This window comes from Saccostrea echinata, unplaced genomic scaffold (genome assembly GCF_033153115.1).
Source record: "Saccostrea echinata isolate AGI-Se365-2 ecotype Australia unplaced genomic scaffold, CSIRO_AGI_Sech_v1 ptg000056l, whole genome shotgun sequence".
Taxonomy (NCBI): domain Eukaryota; kingdom Metazoa; phylum Mollusca; class Bivalvia; order Ostreida; family Ostreidae; genus Saccostrea; species Saccostrea echinata.
The window spans coordinates 3,758,672-3,778,105 of NW_026889805.1; the positions used below are offsets into that span (position 1 = coordinate 3,758,672).

At 35.9% G+C, this 19,434-nt stretch overlaps 1 protein-coding gene across 1 annotated transcript; it reads left to right on the forward strand.

Moving 5' to 3' along the window:
- Positions 1–114: 114 nt before the first annotated feature.
- Positions 115–18,095, forward strand: LOC133173809 (von Willebrand factor D and EGF domain-containing protein-like). Its single transcript, XM_061308857.1, has 20 exons — positions 115–228; positions 3,699–4,085; positions 4,592–4,648; positions 4,903–5,153; positions 5,335–5,427; positions 5,766–5,910; positions 6,015–6,205; positions 6,534–6,610; positions 6,710–6,779; positions 6,866–7,066; positions 8,206–8,438; positions 8,649–8,790; positions 8,953–9,070; positions 9,219–9,388; positions 10,257–10,519; positions 10,625–10,730; positions 10,923–11,031; positions 11,311–11,438; positions 15,882–15,999; positions 17,907–18,095. The coding sequence occupies exons 1-20, from the start codon at positions 192–194 to the stop codon at positions 18,092–18,094; spliced, it is 3,084 nt and encodes a 1,027-aa protein (XP_061164841.1). The 5' UTR covers positions 115–191; the 3' UTR covers position 18,095.
- The last annotated feature ends 1,339 nt before the right edge of the window (positions 18,096–19,434 follow it).

Below are 19,434 nucleotides of genomic sequence, written 5' to 3' on the forward strand. Positions count from 1 at the left end.
TTTAGAGTAAATTTATGTCAAAGTGAAAACTATTTCCACATAGATTTCAGTCAGTGCTCCAAGGGGAAATACCCAGAAAGTGCCAAATATTAGCATAGAAGTCTATAAAAGCTTATCAGAACCAAAGTGTATACTGTGTTATATAAAGGTTTTACCTGTGAACTCGGGCCATAAGTTAACGACGTTCAGAGATGGGCATTATCCTTTTTCTTTGTAGTCTTACACTTGGTAAGTCTGATTATCTGTAGTAATAGATTAATGTGTCACTGGTGTGTGGCTTCAGATTTATTTTATCTCCTTTATTTTGTTAAGGATTGACATCTTTGATAAGAAAATATTTGCTTTCATATGATGGTTTCACTTTTTAGAAATTAGATTGTGTTGTGAAACGGACTGAAAGAAGTAGAAATATTAGGATATGAAATAGCCCTGATACTAGCTAATACTCCTACAACTGAAAATGCAGAAGTTTTGAGCCACTCTTGTTTGAATATCTATCCAAGTAGCGAGAAATAACGCCCTGTTTTCACTCACGTTTCTTTTTCTGTATGCAAGATTCCTTATATTGTTGAGAATTGATGAAATATGCCCTGAAAAGAGAAATAACATTTTGTGTTTACTTTAGGGTAAATACATAATTTCTACATAAACTTGGAAGTTACTAAAAACATACATTCTACCTAAACTTAGAGGTTACTATAGGACATAGCTTTTACCTAAGCTCGGTTTAGTGGGCTACTGAAGAACACATATCTTAGTTAAACTTGGAAGGTAACTACAAAACAAAGTTTCTACCTAAACTTTGTTAAGTAAAGTATCAGTCACATTATCAAGCGATGGGGTATACGATGGGTAACCAATGCGTTTTTTGATAAAAATGACCGGTCGGACATCCATAGTAATCGGACGGTGACTGAGGCCATCGGGCGAATCGGTGAGGTTCATCGGGAGAAAACAAGTTGTAGTTAAAAATCAGCGATGTCTCCACCGATGCCCACATCGCTCCTAATCGGCAACCCATCATTAACAAATCTTTCAAGGATCAGTGGATGTATGGCCGAGCATCGTCCAGTGTCCTTTGAATCTGAGGTCTTCTGGGGTGAGTGGTGGGCAACAGACATCGGTCGATGTTCGACCAAACATTGCCCCATAGTCGAACGATGTCCGAAAGATGTACGAACGATATTCACCAATTTATGAGCGATGTACATGCAATATACATCGACCGATTACCGCTCGAACATCGGTTTATGATTAGCGATGCTAATTTATAATATTATATTCATAATATTATAATTTATAATATATTAAATATAATATAATTTATTAATATATAAATATATAATTTAATAAATATAATATAAATATTATAAAAATAATTATACATAATATTTATTTATTATATAAAAATATTATTATTACTATCATTAATTTTATATAATATTATTACAAATGATAATTATAAATAATATTTATAATAAATATAAATATAGTATAAATATTATAATTTATAATATTGCCTTTATAAGCGCGTTATTTTTCGCATGTACATGTACAACATTCGTTCAGCAGACAACAACAATGCCAAGACCATTTTATCCTACTTGTCAGAAAGAATCGCCATCTGCCACGGGAGTTCAAGTTACTTCGGCAAACCATCACCCGGGCATCCGACAATGTCTATAAGATGGCCGGCCAATAATCGTACGATGTCCGATTCACCGTCCAGTCACCGGCCGAGCATTGTAGGATGATTGGTGAAGACTGTCCGATGTCCGGTCGGTAATCGGTGCCACGCCGGTCAAAATTGTTTCGCTCTGGAGTCACTCGTCCGATCGTCGGCAGGGGTATGTAGGATGTGACAGATGTGTTCAAGGACTACTTGGCCGATTAGGACCGATGTTGGGACCATCGCTCACACCACCGATTACCACCGGTCTACGGCCACCGGCCGGGAAATCTGACTGAGCTTTAACCAGAACATGACTCCCACCTAAACTTGTAGATAAAACAAACAAATTGAAAGAATTGTTGTTCTCTGCTTCCGGTGTGTTAATGGATGGGATGCCATTATTTATGACATATTGTAACTGTCTTGTTTGTGTGTCCTGTCTTGTATGAGCATATCATACAAAAAAAGACATAAATTATTGAATTAATAACAGTTATAACAAAGATTATAGTTTCTCAAAACTACATTAAACCTCAAGATCAAAGTCATGAGGTCAAGTATCATAATACAATCCAAAAGGCCGTGTCACAATTAATGCACATGTGAAAAAAATATCCAAAACCAGAGTAGTCAATCGGAGAGGTCTTGAAACAGGTAATGCACATTTCAAATGTAAATGCCATGTCTGTTCTCAATCAAAAGTTATCAGCAATGTTGAAATTTGTTAAAATTAGATCAAACTTAAAGGTCAAAGTCATGGAGTTAAAATCATAGTACATTTAGAAATATTTGTCACAGGTTATACACGTGACAAATATGAAGTTAGCAACACTGATAAAATGTTTGAAAATTAGGTCAATCTTGAAGGTCAAGGTCACGGGGTCAAAAATCATGGCACATTCGGAAACATTTTGACACTGGTAATGCACTTGTCAAACATATGTCATTCAAAAGTAATCACCAAAGTTAAAATTTTTGAAAATTAGGTCAAACACGAATGTCAAGATAAAAAAATCATAGCATGCTTGAAAACATCTTGTCACAGGTAATGCATAGCTTAAAGATAAAAGCTCTATCTTTTCTCAATCAAAAGTCATAAGCAAAGGTTTTTTTTTTTTAAATTAGGTCAAACTTCAAGGTCTTTAGGTTCAAAATGTTTGGAAAGGTTTTGTCATAGGTTATGTACATGTGAAATATAAAACCCTATCTCTTCTCATTTAAAAGTTATGACCAAGGTTAAAGTTTTTGTGACAGACAGACCGACAGAAGAATGAGATTTAATGTCCCCTCGCTTTCGCGAAAGCGGAGGAACAATTAGAACATGACATCTACCTTAGCTTGGTAGGTCACTATAGAACCCGACATCTACCATGGCAAATTGGACGACTTCAGCTTTGTCATCGTTAACTTCCCTTATTTATAAAGTAACATTGCACTATCACCTGCATATGGTGCCTATGTCTCCAAGCTGATTAGGTAAGCAAAAACATGCTCTAGTTACGATCAATTTTAAAAGTGAGGTATTCTACTGACAAATAAGTTGATTTTATAGTGCTTTCAATAATCTTGTTTAAGGTCAGCAATTTTCTAATCCTTAGTCGTTATAAAGACCTCTTTTGCAAATACAACCTATGGTTTGGTCGTATTTGAACTGACATATTTCATACCAATTGTTAGGACATTGATTTTGCATTAATTAACTGATTACATCGTTTACCTGATCAATACAGGGGGCTCAGGGCGGTTGTTACCGGATGACAAGGAAGCTTTTCCCTCCTAGGTACCTGATTCCACCTTTGGTGATTCCAGAAGTTCGGGGTTTTTTGCCCTGCTCACAATTTAAAATGTTTAAAGGATTCATGAAATTGATAACTGTTCTTTATATTATTTTCACCTTTTTCATACAAACGTGACTTCAACTTAAACTCGGATGGTAATTATAGAAACATGACGTCTAACTACGTTTATTAGGTAATTACAGAATATATGACATTTTTTCTTCTTTTTTTTCATTTCTTTTCTTCAGTTTTTGCTCAAGATCCTTGCTTACGTGGCAATCACGGGTTACTCCTTGAGCCACACAGGAGCAGCCAGTTCCAACCGGAGCCAACGGATCATCTTCAATGTGATAATGGATTACAGGCCGGGTGGTATACGTTTGATAACAATGATGAGATGCCCACCTCTTGTGTGACTCAGTACCACTGCGGAACCCATTTCCCTCTGTGGATGCAGGGTTCCCATCCCTCCCAGACTGACGGTATTGTCCACAGGAAGGCCTGCTCCAATATCTATGGTAGTTCTAGTCAAAGCTGTTGTGATTTCTCTCTAGACATCCAGGTGAAGAATTGTGGTAGTTTTTACGTCTACTACCTCCAGACTGTTCCAGCATGCGCCATGGCTTATTGTGCAGGTTTCCTCTCTCTCTCTCTCTCTCTCTCTCTCTCTCTCTCTCTCAGCATTTTTTTTTTATTTTAGGACATTTATATGTTGCATTTGAGAGTAACACCTTTAGTGATTTTTGTTGCACACAAATAAGAAAAGCACCGCGTATTTTGATAAGATACGGATGGAATTCAAGTCCACACAACTATGATATTAAATATCACTGACTCATATTTTTTTTTTCATAAAAGCTTTGAAAAAGGCACATAACTCTTACAAAGTGAAATGTTAAATTTCAGTTATATTTCCTGATAATGCTAATAATACATGTAACAGTATGATTACCTCGTCGATTCTAAGTTTGCCTAAAAATTTTAACACCTTTCCTGTAAATCAGATTTAAGCACAGACAGTCTCAAACAGAAAACTTCATCTCTTTTTAAGATTTGTTAGACAATTCGCAAAATATTTGCTTTGCATATAATTAAGTATCAGGGGTGTATGAGGATTTACCATTAATGATTTCTTTTAAAGGCAACAAGAAAGTATGCGCTGTAGGTGGCCAACTTGCTGTTGGTGGAAACTGTCCAGGTATATGGCTCAAACTATATTAATAACCAGCTATTATATAGATAACATAAGACGTTAACAAGCTGTTCATGTAACTGTAAAGTTAACAAGCCATTCATGTAATTTTTTAATTATCGTATATGTGTATGTGTTCAAGGAATTTATTTTGAAATATGCTAGTCTTGAACATTTTTTTAAAGAATGAATACATGCATTAACTTCATTTTCCCTTTTGAAAAATATTGACATTATAATATTAGCTTAACATTTTTCAGATCTTTATCCAAAACTCACATCAATGCCGGTTCTATCAAAACCGGAAGTTACTGCGACAAAGGATGTTCGCTTTCCTTGTAGAATCGACTACCCTATCGGCCAACCAGATGTGGGATTCATAGTTACGTGGACAGTGGATGGTAAAGAGCTCTTGGACAAAACAAATCAGCCGATTCAAACAGTCTTGAAAGGGGACTCGAGGATAGCATATCTAGACGCAACAAAACTTCAAGGAAATTTGGGAAAAGAAGTTTGTGTCACTGCACTCAAAATAGTCTCGTACAAAATCAAGCAGAGATGCAATCTTACTGCAACAATCTTACTGCATTGCTTCGATTTTCCTTTTTTTTCTTTTTCTTTTTTTTTCTTTTTTTTTTTTTTTTTTTTGCTGAAACCATTTTTCCCTAATTCATGTGATTTTGGTTTTGTAGCTGAGATGTAACGTTTCGTCATTCCATCCCTCTCATGGACAAGGAGTTCGGAGTGACTCTCTCAGTAGTAATGCATACTGGGCCGGAATCAGAGTAATCAATCATAATATGCCATGTCTGTAAATCTAGGAAAGTCTCAAGATTCCCAGTTTGCATACATTTTTTTTTCATGACTTCATTTATTACAATCCAGTCAAAGCTGGCATTTCGGTAGGAAGGGATTATCCTAAATTAAATATACCGTGTATACATAATTTTCGCGCATTCCTCATGCAAAAACTACTACTCATAAGTACAAACTCTTGAGGTTACGTAAATAATTAAAGAATGTCTGTGTGGTGTACATTTAATTTTTTAATGATGTATAATGTGAAGAGGGTGTTTGGGGGAAGGAGGTCAAATATTGCATACATTATATCCTTTTTTAACAGGTTTCTACAGACCAGATTAACGTAGATGAGGGTGGGCCAGAGAAAACTGTTACTATCGAGTCCACCATTCCTATCCCTTGTAAAAGCTTGTTTGCTACTGAATGTAAACTACCCATACAATTCATGGGTTTACGTAATCCAGGAGGTAAAGATTACCAATGTTTTACAGGGTTTTGAATTATTTTCCAGTAGATCTTGAATGTAATTTGGAGTGAAATATAACTCTTTTTTTTCTACTTTTAATACCAGATGCCTCTCTCTCAAGTTGTCACTTTGACCTCAAATTTGATAATGCCACTGGGGTATACTCAACGTCTTTCAAAATCAAGGCCACTCGAGATTTTATCAAAGATCATAACCATGTACAAGAAATTGCATTCAAACCTATAGTCAATTTTCTGCATCCCATGTGGAACAACTACACTATAAACCCTATCAAGGTAAGGTCACAAAATATATTGTTGTTTTCAAATTTGAACTAGATATCTTAATGATATAGAAAATGAAAAATGTGTGGAAACATTTTAGCTAAAGATTCACTATATTGTAGAAATCTTGTAAATTCCCCAGTTAAACATTTGAAGACATTCAATTTCCTAGGAAAAATAATTTGATATTAATGGAATTAATTGATAAAACAATTTTCGAAATAATTATATACGCTTGCAACAAACAGGTTGTGTACTGAATTAAAGCGTTGCAGAACTCACAATTGTAAATCTTCCTCAGCTTTACAGAATTTATAAAGATATTCTACTGTTTCAACAGGTGGGAACTACAGACAAAGACCACGGGCACTGTACATTATCTGGAGATCCCCACTTTCGAGGGTTTGATTATAAAAAGTAAAACAACAATTCTATATTTCAAATCTTATTTTCATCATTTAGTGAATTTCGTTTCACACATAATTCTAATAATAAATAAACATTTTTTGTCTAAAGAAACTACAATGTTTACGAAGTTGGGGATATGGTACTGTATAAATCTAAAAACCAAAAGAGACCATTTGAGGTATGATATTTGAACTGTTATTCAAAGAAATTAATATGGCTTTGAATTAATCTTTTGTCAAAACTTAAGCTACAATTGCATTTAAGGTTCAAGTCAGAACATGGCCTTGTGGAAGTTATAATCCCTGTGCATGCGCGGTTGTTGCAAGAGAAGGAAACGATGTAGTTGAAATCGATATGTGTGAAAAGCGAGCAGGAGTTGTTGAAGCCCCGTCGGTGTCCTATCCCTCTGGACACCCTCTGGAGGGAACCACTGTTAGCAGGGATAAATCTGGAAAAATTTTCTACGTGAGCAATATTATGACTTATTTCAATATATGGTGTAATGCGTTTAATCAAGTATGTACATGTATCTATCTCCTTGTTCATTTTCCTGATCCAATTTTCAGTTTACCAGTAATTTTCAGACTGGATAGAGAAGGTTCACGCATTGATTAAAATGTTAGGAATATGAATTTTGATCTTAAAATCGTGGTGTTGGGAAAGCCATATAGGTATTCTGACTTTTATCGACAACGTCTAGATGGTATCTTTTCTCTATCTGAAAAATCCAAATGAAATGTTTTGCAGAATATATTGTAACATCTGAAAATGAATGTATTAATTTCCTGATTTAGTAACCCACATATTGGTAACATATTTGTCCGGGATGAGGAATCGATGAACAGATTTTTTTTATTTTGATGAAATCTATATCAATTTTTCATTTTCAATGACCATGGCAACACATTTCTTTCGTACAAAATCTAATATGCAGAAACAAATGTCAAAGTATTTCTGGTATTATGCTAGGTGTGTTCCATTCGAGAACCTGAATGTAATTTATATTATTATTATTATATATTTGTTAACCATGAAAACGCCGTTTATCGAATTTAAAAACCAACCTATAAAAATATGCATTGGCCTTAGACCAAAATTTTTTACACCTCGGCCAAAACTGCTGAAAATCAGCAGTTTGAGATAATTTCACAGAATTAAATAAAGAAATCGACTAGAAAGTACAAAATCAGGTGTAGAAATATAAACATTTTAGAACGAACAATAAACGTGAATTTCGTCATTTTCAACATCCTTCAATGGATGCCAAAAATATTAATTTGTTTGAAACATACGATAAGCGTACTGTTAAATGGCTATGATGAACATGAGTTAAATCTACATTGCATGTTTTACTTTTGAATTCAGTGCATTCCTTTTGTAAAAAGACTCTGTCGCTTGTTTTGATCGTTTGCTTACTAGTATACATACAGTACATTGGTTTATAGTGTTGCAAATACTAGTACCATTAGAACTGTTCTGTTGTTTGCTAGCCATTAAAATGTATGAATAATAAAAATTATTGCTCGATTTTAGCAATGTGTTTAAAAAAAAAACTCCGTCAAAGAATAATGTCCAATCAGCTTGTCTCTTTTGCATTGTAATAGATAAATTTCCCATCTGGAGCCAGACTTAAGGTTGCAACAGCCATATCAAAAGGTCGCCATGGCAACGAACATTTACCCTTCATGAACGTGGATGTTCAAGGTCCCCCGGATGATTTTGGCTCCAGTGAGGGTCTCTGTGGGAATTGGAACGGCGACGATGGGGACGATTTTCTTGGAGGAGACGGAAGGCTTTATAAACCATCAACGGTGGCTAACTTTGCTAAAAGCTGGATGTAAGATGAACTTTTTGCTGCAAAATGTCATTATTGAAACATCTCATAATTCTTGGTGTATTTTTTTACAAGAACAGATAAAATATTAATCAGTGATGTTTTAAGAGAAAACACTCCATTGACTCTTAGAAATTGTAACAAAAAATACCTTACGATGTTTCTTTATTTAATGGATTGAAGGGGTTTTTTAAATGCGTGTAACATTTGTAGGTTACCTGGCCATTCAAGTATGTTCTATCAAATTCCCAAATACGAGAAACATCTTGCTCCCAAGTTTGAATACTGTTCTTGCAAAACAGGTACGGCCGTAGACTGTACCAAAGTGGGAAAAGGCGCCATCAATCCAAGCAAAGTACGTAGTATAAACTCTTTGTGATGCTGCGTGTATTTTCTCTGGTTAAGGAATCGTCTTGTTTTAGCTATAGTATCAGTAATATTGGAACCATTTTTAAAATTTTATCTTAGCCTATAGATGGCATGGATATATTGGAACCAATCTTTAATTTTATCTTAGCCTAAAGATGGCAAGGTGATAAGTGGTAGCACGAATAAGCATCCTCGTCGTTCTGCTCGCGCCTATACCGACCATTACCCAGATCTAGACTTACCAGCTGACCCGAGGGTCAAAGCAAGTATGGTTACCACGTTTACATATTACATATAACCAAAATTTCATATATTTCTTGTGTGAATGAAAAATTACTATAAGCATTGATAAATCCAATACACCTGCATACTATGCATGCTCGTGACTATAGGAGGAACATTGTTCTGATACAGGGAGGTTTCGAAGAAATGCTGCTGCTTCCTTTCCCACTCCTAGTGGAATAACAGAGGGGCAGGCCCGATCCTCCTGTAACCACACGATAACTAAATCCTCCCTCTACAGTCACTGTCAACACATCGGCATCCTCGCTGATATGCTGGACGGATGTGTGGAAGACATCAAGGTAGACCAATCAATGGACATCAGTTTTCATACTCACTGGGCTATAATTGTGAATGATAATGCTTAATGAAGTTAAATTTTATTTATGTTATATTATGTGATAATAGCGGGTTTTTTATTAAAAAAAAAAATAAGTATGTTTCACGGAAATTTGTACTTCATTTATTCTGAAATTGCTTTTAAGAAATCACAAGAGGTCCGTGGGCCACAACGCTCATCTTAGCACATTGGCTAGGAAAAACCCAAATCAGTTCAGTATTGAAAAGTTTACATTAGGGATGGGGGTGGGGTGGGGGGTAGGGATGGCAAACTTGAATTTTACGCTACCTAAGAATGCTTCCTTATCAATTTAACTGATGACTTCGCTGTTCTTGAACAGACATTTTTTAAAGATTGTTTTAAAGATTTTTTCTTATATATTCCTTTGTAAAAATTGTTCCCCCATTGTGACCCTTCCCTATGCCTTGGGTCATAATTTAAGCAAACTTGAATCTTCACTAACTGAGGATGCTTCCATACTATTATGACTAATCATGGCTTTGCTGTTCTTGCGAATAAGTTTTTAATTTTTTTCCCTATATATTACCCCGGGTAGTCTTCATTTGAACAAACTTGAATCTTCACTAGGTAAAGAAGCTGTCACATAAGTTTCAACTTTTTGGCCCAGTGGTTCTTGAGAAGAAGATTTTTAAAAGATATCAACAAATTTTCACTATTTCTGAATTATCTCCCATTGAAGTCGAAAATGTTAAAAGTGTACAGACAGATGGTCAAAATGTGATCAGAAAAGCTCACTTGAGCTTTCAGCTCAGGTGAAAAAACAAAAAAAAGACAGAAAAAATATAATTTGATAAAAAAAATTTTTTCAGTTTTCCGATAGTATTGAGGCATTCGAGATCGCACACATGAATGCTTTTGATAGCATTTGTTACAACGAACTTGCTAAGGATCCTAGGAACATCCAATACATTAACGGTGACCCAACAGTGAATCCCTCCATCTTAACTTGTCCAAACCAGTGCTCGAATAACGGAAAATGCGTCAGAGATACGTGTCATTGTAACCATGGCTACACATCAGCCGACTGTTCTGTTAAAATTGGATCGACGCCAACCATTCATAGAATAAGGGGGTTGGTACTTATCTCATATGTATGATATAACTAGTGAGCTGCTAGAAACAAAGACAATCATATATTCATAAGAGTTAAACTACAGAGTTGGTATAAATATTACAGTGATGGACAGTGTGACATTAGAAGACGCCCATGTCGACAGGCCAATGTTATAGTGGATAATATTATGGAGTCGTCACATCTGACTTGTAGAATAACACCCCTAAATGTAAATTTAAAATTTTGTCATGTTTTACAAGAAATTATGTTTCATGAAATAGCAATATATTTGGATCGTATTTTTTATTAGACAAATTGATGAAATACTAGTCCAAAATGATGAAGAAAAAAATAGCACATTTTCAAAAAATTTGGAGACAACTCATAGCATTTTGTTTTTTGGTCATAATTCTATCTTCAGCTGTCAGCTGGAACGCCTATCGAGTCTGGCCCGGTGGTGAATTTAAAAGGAGAATTCCTCAATTTCTTAGAGGTGCAATGCCCCATTCCCGAGAGTAATGTTATGAAAGGTAATTTCCAGCAAATCAATTGTCTAAATGCTAGTTTTTTCTGGGTGTAATGCACCTCTTGTATTGCTTTGTTGTTGTTAAATTTTCCCCAGATCTGTTTATATCTTGATGGAACAAAAAAACTTAGAGACATCCTCTTATTCTAGCTACTCATTTTACATGAAGAAAAAGTTTTGGGGACTTCTAATTGACTTAGAGCTATCCATTTTATTCGAGATATCGATGATCGAGATAAGAATTTCCACTGTAATGGATTTTTAACGTATTTCTTGTTTTAAGGAACCGGTGCCCAGGGCTTCAAAATTTCAGTGACGTCAGATGGTCATCATTACAGCCATGACGCTCTGTTTATTGTGGCTGATGGTTACTGTATGAAATGTACATCAGCAGGTGCCTGTACACAGAACGTAAGTAACTATAAAACCATAAGGATATCGATGATTGATTCAACAAATTTGTAAGGGAGCACAAGGCAATATAATTTACAAAGAATGTCGTTAACTATATAACCAAAAGAATATTCATAATTGATTCAAAAATCAGAGCATCGGGCAATATGTAGCGTGAAACCTAATAATATAATTATAAATAGCAGAGGCGGCTGAATCCCCTGTTAACTTTCTGAGGACCTGGCAGGTTCAAAATATACAAATATGCGTTTAAGCAATATATACAGATAAATGTTGAGACTACCTGTCTTCAATCAATTATATACAATAAATTAAAGTTATGCTGGCTCTTGAGCGATCGGCTCTTACAACTCGGCTCTTATGGTTACCGGATCTTACAGATCGGCTCTTAATACCGGCTCCTACAGCTCTTTTCTTTAATACTGGCTCTTACAGCACAGTTTCTACAGTTCGGCTCTTTACAGCTCTTGCTGGCTCCCACAGTCACTTTCGATTAACGAAACATCTGCTCTTCTTGCACAGAACCTTATGTCTCATTAATCTTCGACCATTACGATGTGCTCCATGTCTTTTTCACCTTCCTTCCACTTAGTAATGGTCCACTCTACTTTGCGAACCTTCCTTTCTGTCTGCGTACCAGCCACAGAAACACGGGGTTTTCTTATTAAAGGGCGTGCTGGAAGTCCAGAAGATGCGAAATCGTGAGTAAGGTTTTGTTAAACCTTTCGACAAATCCATCAAATTCTGGGTGATAACGACTTGTATGTGTTTTCTTGATATTCAATATTTTACACATTTCAGTGAAAATTTTCCCTTTCAAACTGCTTGCCTTGGTCTGAATGCACAGATCCCGGCACCCCAAATCGTGATATCACCTGTTCAACCAACAGTTTGGCAATAGTGACCGTTTCCATGTTTGGCATTGCAAATGCCTCAACTCACTTTGTGAAATAGTCACAGATAACACCTATGTACCGATTGCCTCCCTCTGTTCGAGGCAATTCTTCCACAATATCAATACCAATCCTTTCCATTGTCATACCAGCTCCCACTGTTTTCATCGGAGCTGTTTTCGTTTTCGTCAGACCTTTCGATCTGGTGGTATATTTCATATCCTTTTACATAATGTCTCAGGTCTCTTTGCAAACCGGACCAATATAATCTTTGTCTAACTTCACTCAGTGTCTTTCTGACTCCTAAGTGTCCTGCTGCTGTTTTGTGATTAAGACAGTAAGCCAGAACTTTGCGTCTGTCTTGAAATGGAATGATCGCTTGGAGAGTAGTTCCTTTGTCATCTTCCCATTTCCTATAAAGCAAGTCCCCTTTTATTTCCAGCATGTTTCTTTGTGCCAAATGAGACTTCGACATGACCCCACTATAACTAAGATCAGTTTGCATTGGTTTGTCATTGCTCACGAGCCAATGTTTCACTAGACTAATCTCCATGTATTTACTCTGTAGATCAGCAAGAGAAAATTCTTCATCTTCATAGTTATTACCTGAATCATCTTCGCTTCCACTGCAAACACCAAGAACACTTATTGGGCACCTTTTCTATTTTCGCCTGAAAATGAGCCTCCCAGTCTGGATCGTATTTACAATTGCCACAGGGACGTCGACTGAGGGCATCAGCATTCCTGTGTTGAGTGTCTGGGCGATGTTCGACAGTTATCTCATACATGCCCAAAATTTCGATCCATCGCGCTAGTTGGCCTTCTGGTTGTTTGAAATGGAGGAACCATCGTAGCGAGCCATGGTCGGTACGAACCAAAAATCTCCGTCCATACAAATAGTGTCTAAAATATTTTATGAAAGAGACGACAGCTAATAGCTCTTTCCTGGTGACACAGTATTCGCTCTGCTTTGCTGAGTGTTCGATTAGCATACGCTATGACTCCCTCTCATCCGTTCTGGCTCTGTGATAAGACAGCTCCTATGACCATGTCGCTCACATCTGTGTCAAGAACGAAAGGTTTACTGAAGTCAGGGAAAGCTAGTATAGGTGCATTAACTAAGAAACTTTTCAATTGATCAAACGCGGACATTCCTCAGTCCACCTAAATTTGGTATCTTTGTTTGTTACCTTGTGTAAAGGTTTTGCAATCTTCCCAAAATCTTTCACAAACCGCCGATAGCTGCATAACCCAATGAATGAACTTAATTCTTTAACAGATGTCGGTTCTGTCCAGTGTTTGATAGCGTCTACCTTTTTAGGATCTGTTGCTACTCCGGCCTTGGAGATAATATGTCCAAAGTATTCAACTTGCTCTCCAAAAAGGGTACATTTCTTTGGTTTCAATTTGAGTAACTGTAATCTATCAAACACGATCTGCAGATTCTCTGTGTCATTTCCTCAAAGGTTTTGCTAAACATAATAATATCAGCGAGATATATAAGACATATATCCCATTGGAGATCACACAGGACTGTCTCTTGGTAATTCCTGTAACTGTTTTGTTGTCGCTTGATGTGATTCCTCTACTATGCCATCAACTAGTGTCAAATTTGCAACAACGGTTCCACTGTGAATGACTTGTACATCTGGACTAGGATTCATTAGTCGACAAGGAACCGAGTTTTGGTTCGTGACAAGTACCTTGCCAATTATCCCTCTTTTAGATTGCAAAAATTTTTATCGCCTTCCAGTATCCCTAAACCTCTTGGCAATGGCTCCTTGTCAGGTATACACACGTTGCAACTCGTGACAATTTCAGATCTGGGTGGTATATGAATGGTATCTGCCACAGCAACATGGTAACATCCAATATGACCCGCTTTATTCAAAGGTGAGGGTTTCCCATTAACTTCCAAAATCTGTGTTGTTAAGTCGACAACACATTTGTTTCCGAGCAAAAAGTCTAACCCCAAAGTTGCATCGATAGTCAACTCTGTAACAACAACTTGGGTGCTATACAAAATGTTTGAATTGAATTTCCCATAAATCGTAAGAGGGTAATTCTTTGCTGATAGCTGTTGCTTTCGGGAAGTCTATCATATGCTTGTTAGCCAAAAGAAACAGTGTAGCTCCAGTGCCAACCAAAATGTTTAAATCAAAACCATCAATAGATGCTTTAACAAAAATACCAGCAATGTATGGTTTGCATTGATATTCTTGGAATTCTGTTTTGAGCGACACTCCTTTTTGAGATGTCCTCTCTTGCCACAGTTATAACAAGTAGCGTTTTTCTTCCATTCAGGTTTCTTTGTCTGTCTTTTTGTAGATCATCATGTTTTTGTTTAAGCTCTTTGAGCTCCTCAACAATGGACGTCATCGACTTCTGAAGATTGAATATGGTATTGTTCACCTCTTTCAACTCTACTGTTAATTCATCCCTAGATGTGTCCTGCCCAACAGCTCTCAAAGATGAATTCACGCCTCCTAGTCTTTGTTCAGTTTTCAGGAAAGCCTCTAGTTCGATTGCATTTCTTACAGCCTAATTTAAATTCTTTGGTCTGGCTTGCTTGATTCTCAGCCGAATATCAGATATGGCTAAGGCTTCAATGAAATGGTCTTTAGCTAGAATTTTCTTTTCATCTGCAGGTACTGTAGGATATGCCAAATTCACAAGACGCCTGATTAGTTGACCAAGCTCTGGCAACTATTCTGACGCTCTCTGTCTCCGCTCCTTTCAATTGAACTCTATACAAATCTACTTGATCTGGTGGAGCAAATCTGTCACTTAATGCAGATATCAGGTCTTTGTAGCTCATTTCTTTACCATCCGATAAATTTCCAAGTACACCTTGAGCACTGCCTGTTAGGGAAACAGACAAGTACAATCCCTTCTTGTTTCGTCCTAATTACCTAACTTTGCACATGCTTCAAAATGTGATTTAAAGGTTACATTGGACACTGGCTCTTCTTCTAGGCGTCTCCTGATCATTCTTTTTCAAATAAGGGCTAAGGTCGAATTCATCTTCCATTGATTCCTTTGCAGTGTCGACACGATCCCCGAATGTTACAGATTTCCTCCTGTTTCCAGTTTGTTCCTCTAATTCAATATCATCCACATCATGTGAGGTTGCAAACCCTGAGTCTGTAACCTGACTATTTTATTTGGCGTTCTTAAAGATGTGGAGTTGCTCCTTTGTGAAAGCCCCAGCTCATATGAGGCAATCTGGCTCTCGAGCTCTCGTATTGTAGCATTGACCTAATCAATATTCATGATTATTGATATTGTACAAAGAAAAAAAATTCAATTAAAATACTACCAGGTAGTATCTCACTGCTGCCACCAAAACTTGTAGCGTGAAACCTAATACTATTAAAAATAGCAGAGGCGGCTGATTCCCTAGCTTAACAGGAGATACTTACTACTCCTAGGCACTTGATCCCACCTGTTCACAGAATTGTATTGTTACAGTTTTATGAGATCGTTATTTTCTCATTTTCCATTAAGACTGTTTTTATAATTCCTATCATTTTTTCTATGTAAACAGCCAAACAGTTGCTTTATAGACGGTATGTGCTACCGTAATGGTGATCAGAATAACAAAGGGCAAGTCTGTGACCCCTCGACGTCTACTAATGATTGGACAACGAGCAAAACTGTGCAAGGTCAGTGCAAATAATTATTTAGAATTAATGTATTATTTAACCTTCTTTACATAAAATAAGATAATATTAATTGCCTCGATTACTTCTGGTAAGATAAGATACATGTATGATATTGAAATGAAAGTTTTTACCCCAAAGTTTCAAATTAAAATGCAAAAAGATCAAGTCAATGATACCGTTGCATAGTAAGATGTACTCAGACCCCCCTTTTCAGCGATTTTGATTCATGCTATATGAGTAATTTTCTAAAATATGCTCTTCAAACAATCCTTAATAAATTTGTGCCATGAGTATCATACCTTAAAGAAAACCAGGTATATTTCAGTGTTGTAAGCATAAAGTCAAATAAACCTCAACTTTATTTATTTATCAAATTTTTAAAGAAACCTTTAAGTTCTTAAAGAAATTTCAAGATTTAATTTTAGATTTCTGTCATTTTAACCACAACTCTGTATAAACTGGAGGAAGAAACCTTTTTGAATAGATCAAATTATCAATTTGATAAAAATCAGATCCTTTGATCCCCTCACATAGATTGCTACACAAGAGTACATCAAAGGATTTGATTTTAATCAGATTGATCAAATTATGTGTCTTCTTGAAAAAAACATACTGTCCGATTTGCTGCAATTTCAAACTTTTTTGAAAGATCAAATAAGTTTCAAGATGATATTCTGGAATAGCATTTTTTTAAAAACGGAGAGATTTTTTTATAGTCAAACAGCAGAACAACTTCTCGAATGCATCACAGACAAGTAGCTCTAGAAAAACATCCATCACTGGAATTGATGATGTTCTGTTTCTCATGTAGAAAATTTGTTTACAATGACTGTAACTGTGCCAGAATTTTTACTGTCCCTGAATTTTTCAAGTTCATTTTACAGTTTCACAAGCCAAGCACATAGGTAGGAATCGCACACAGAAAGGAGGGGGTGGAATCACCCCGCTGTCTTGTAGCTAAGGGACAGCCCACTTTATATTATATAGTGTACGTGCAATTTCTGCTCTCATTTCCAACTATTTAATATTTCTTCTTTTTTCTTTAAAATAAGAATCCCCCCCCCCCCAAAAAAAGAAGATTTGTTTGATCTTAAAGGCAGAAGAGATAAATTCCAAGTGAGGGGTGGGGGGCTTATTTTGTACAGGTGTGAATGTCTTGAGAGCTAGCAGTCTGCCTGTGGTTGTTTGTCTCCTAATCCCTATACACAGGAAGTGATTAAATACACAGTAAAATACCCAGGAAGTCAAACCTTACTTTTGTTGGGATTTTGAGACAATTTTAAATTAGAAGTCAAAAGTTGTAAATAAAGTTTTATCTCAATAATTTATATTAATTTGTATTTGAATGTGTGTCAAAGTGTCCCATCAATTAAAAAAAATATTATTATTCGAATATTTGTTGAGCTTTGAAAAAAAGTTATTATACCACATTTTGATATATTATCATGAAGAATATTATAATTATTTCAAACACTAAAGGTATGTATGTCTATATATAATTAAGCTAAAAATTTCATAGTAATACATCTTCTCTATAACATGTGAGGTAAATATCAAAGGATCAAAAGTTAATTTGAAGTTCTCCATGAGTGCCAAACAAGGTGTACAGGGTATACACAGGGACTAGTAAGTAAACGTCAATTAAGTTCTAGCACCCAATGATGTACCTTAATGCACTTGATTGACAGGGGTACACAGACCAGGTAATTTCGAATGCGGTGCTTAAAATCTCTACCTTTAAATTCATTTACTGTGTAGGAGAAATTTGATTTTGGTTTCAAAAATATGTTTCATTCTAATACATGCTTGTTTAACAAAACTGTCATTTATGGCGGGGCATCTTTCAGAATGCGGGTATGTATGGATTACAGTAACACATTCTTTAGGTAGTGTAATTTACATTACAGAGGTAGATCACTATACTGCCACCTTCACCGGATGTCGTTGTCCATATAACACGAATCTGTTCGACTGCGCATGCTGCCAAAATGGCGGATGTCAGTGTGGCGAAGTGCAGCCTAATCAGTGTACAGACTGTCACAACAAAGCAATGTGCGGAAAAAATCCGGGACTTTTCCCGCCACCAACTCATTAACTGAATAGTATTGTATATAGAATAAACTGATTTTATATTGATTATTTTCTTTGTTATCAGAGAATTTATCCAACGAAAATAGACAATGAGTAGTGCGTTACTCTTTTTTAGTTAAATGAACTGAAGGAATGGCTACTTGCACGAATTAAGCATGTTATCAATGAGTTGTGTAAAAATTATCCCTGTTAACCTTCGATTAATTTTTGTTAACGAATTTCAGTCCTTAATTTTTATTAAAATACGACATTTTAAAAACTTATGAATAAATGTTTTTCCTGAGGTTTGATAGTCTCTTACAACTGAACAGGACTCGTAAATAGGCATACACCGTATAAGTTTTCCCATTTTCTATATCAACATGGTGGTATATAAACCCTTTGCATAAGTTACACTTGATTGATTTTAGCTGGTCCCTGCATCATGTAGTCCATGTACATCTTGAGTTGTTCTTTTTGTTTACGTTTTATTACATTGAACGTGCATTTGTGTCTATTTCACGTTTATTTTCAAGTAATATCGAACATCTTTAGTAACTTTTTTCCCTGACGTGGCAAAGTACAAACTAGTACATCACAATGACATTGAAGGAGACTTGTGCTCAGGTAGAATTCGTGAAGCAAAACACATCGAACCATGAACAAAGCTGAGGCTTATATAGGGACTGGAGACATATATTCTCGAGGAGACAAATATGGAGGTCAACATAACTCTTTTACGAAGCGTGTGCAGTTTTAACTAGGGATGGCGATTTTTTGTAACCTGTTAGTCGAATTTTTTTCCGACGGAGTAATCAAAGCAATCAAAACTTAATTGAAATTTATTATGAAGTACTCAACTTGTTTATTTACAAAGAAGTTTGTAAAATCAAAAAATACTAAACTACGATAATCAGAATTCGTTTAAACAAAGTAAAAAGATATTACCGCTAAAGTTTTTTTTATTGCAAACATAGTCAAGCCATATTTTCACCGACATTCACATCAACATTTTCTACAGAGTATAAGTACTTTAAAAATGCTTCATTGACCACTGAAAATTACTGCATGGCAACTTCACAACGTATTCTCCAGAAATCTCACCGTAAATTGACAGATATACAGTATTATTGATAAAATTGAAAGTTGTGGGAAGATGCGCTTTTATCAAGTCATCATTGAAAAAAGAGGGTCACTGACATAAACTTTAGTTTAGGAACTAGTGTACTGTATAAAACAAGCGCTTCATATTCTGTTTTTATAGGTCTTTAAATTGTGATTGCTTGGTTTTAAATTTCTGTTACTTGCCGTCACCGTCTCTCTAAAGATATCACCAATCCGTCCATGTGTGAAGCATTTCATTGC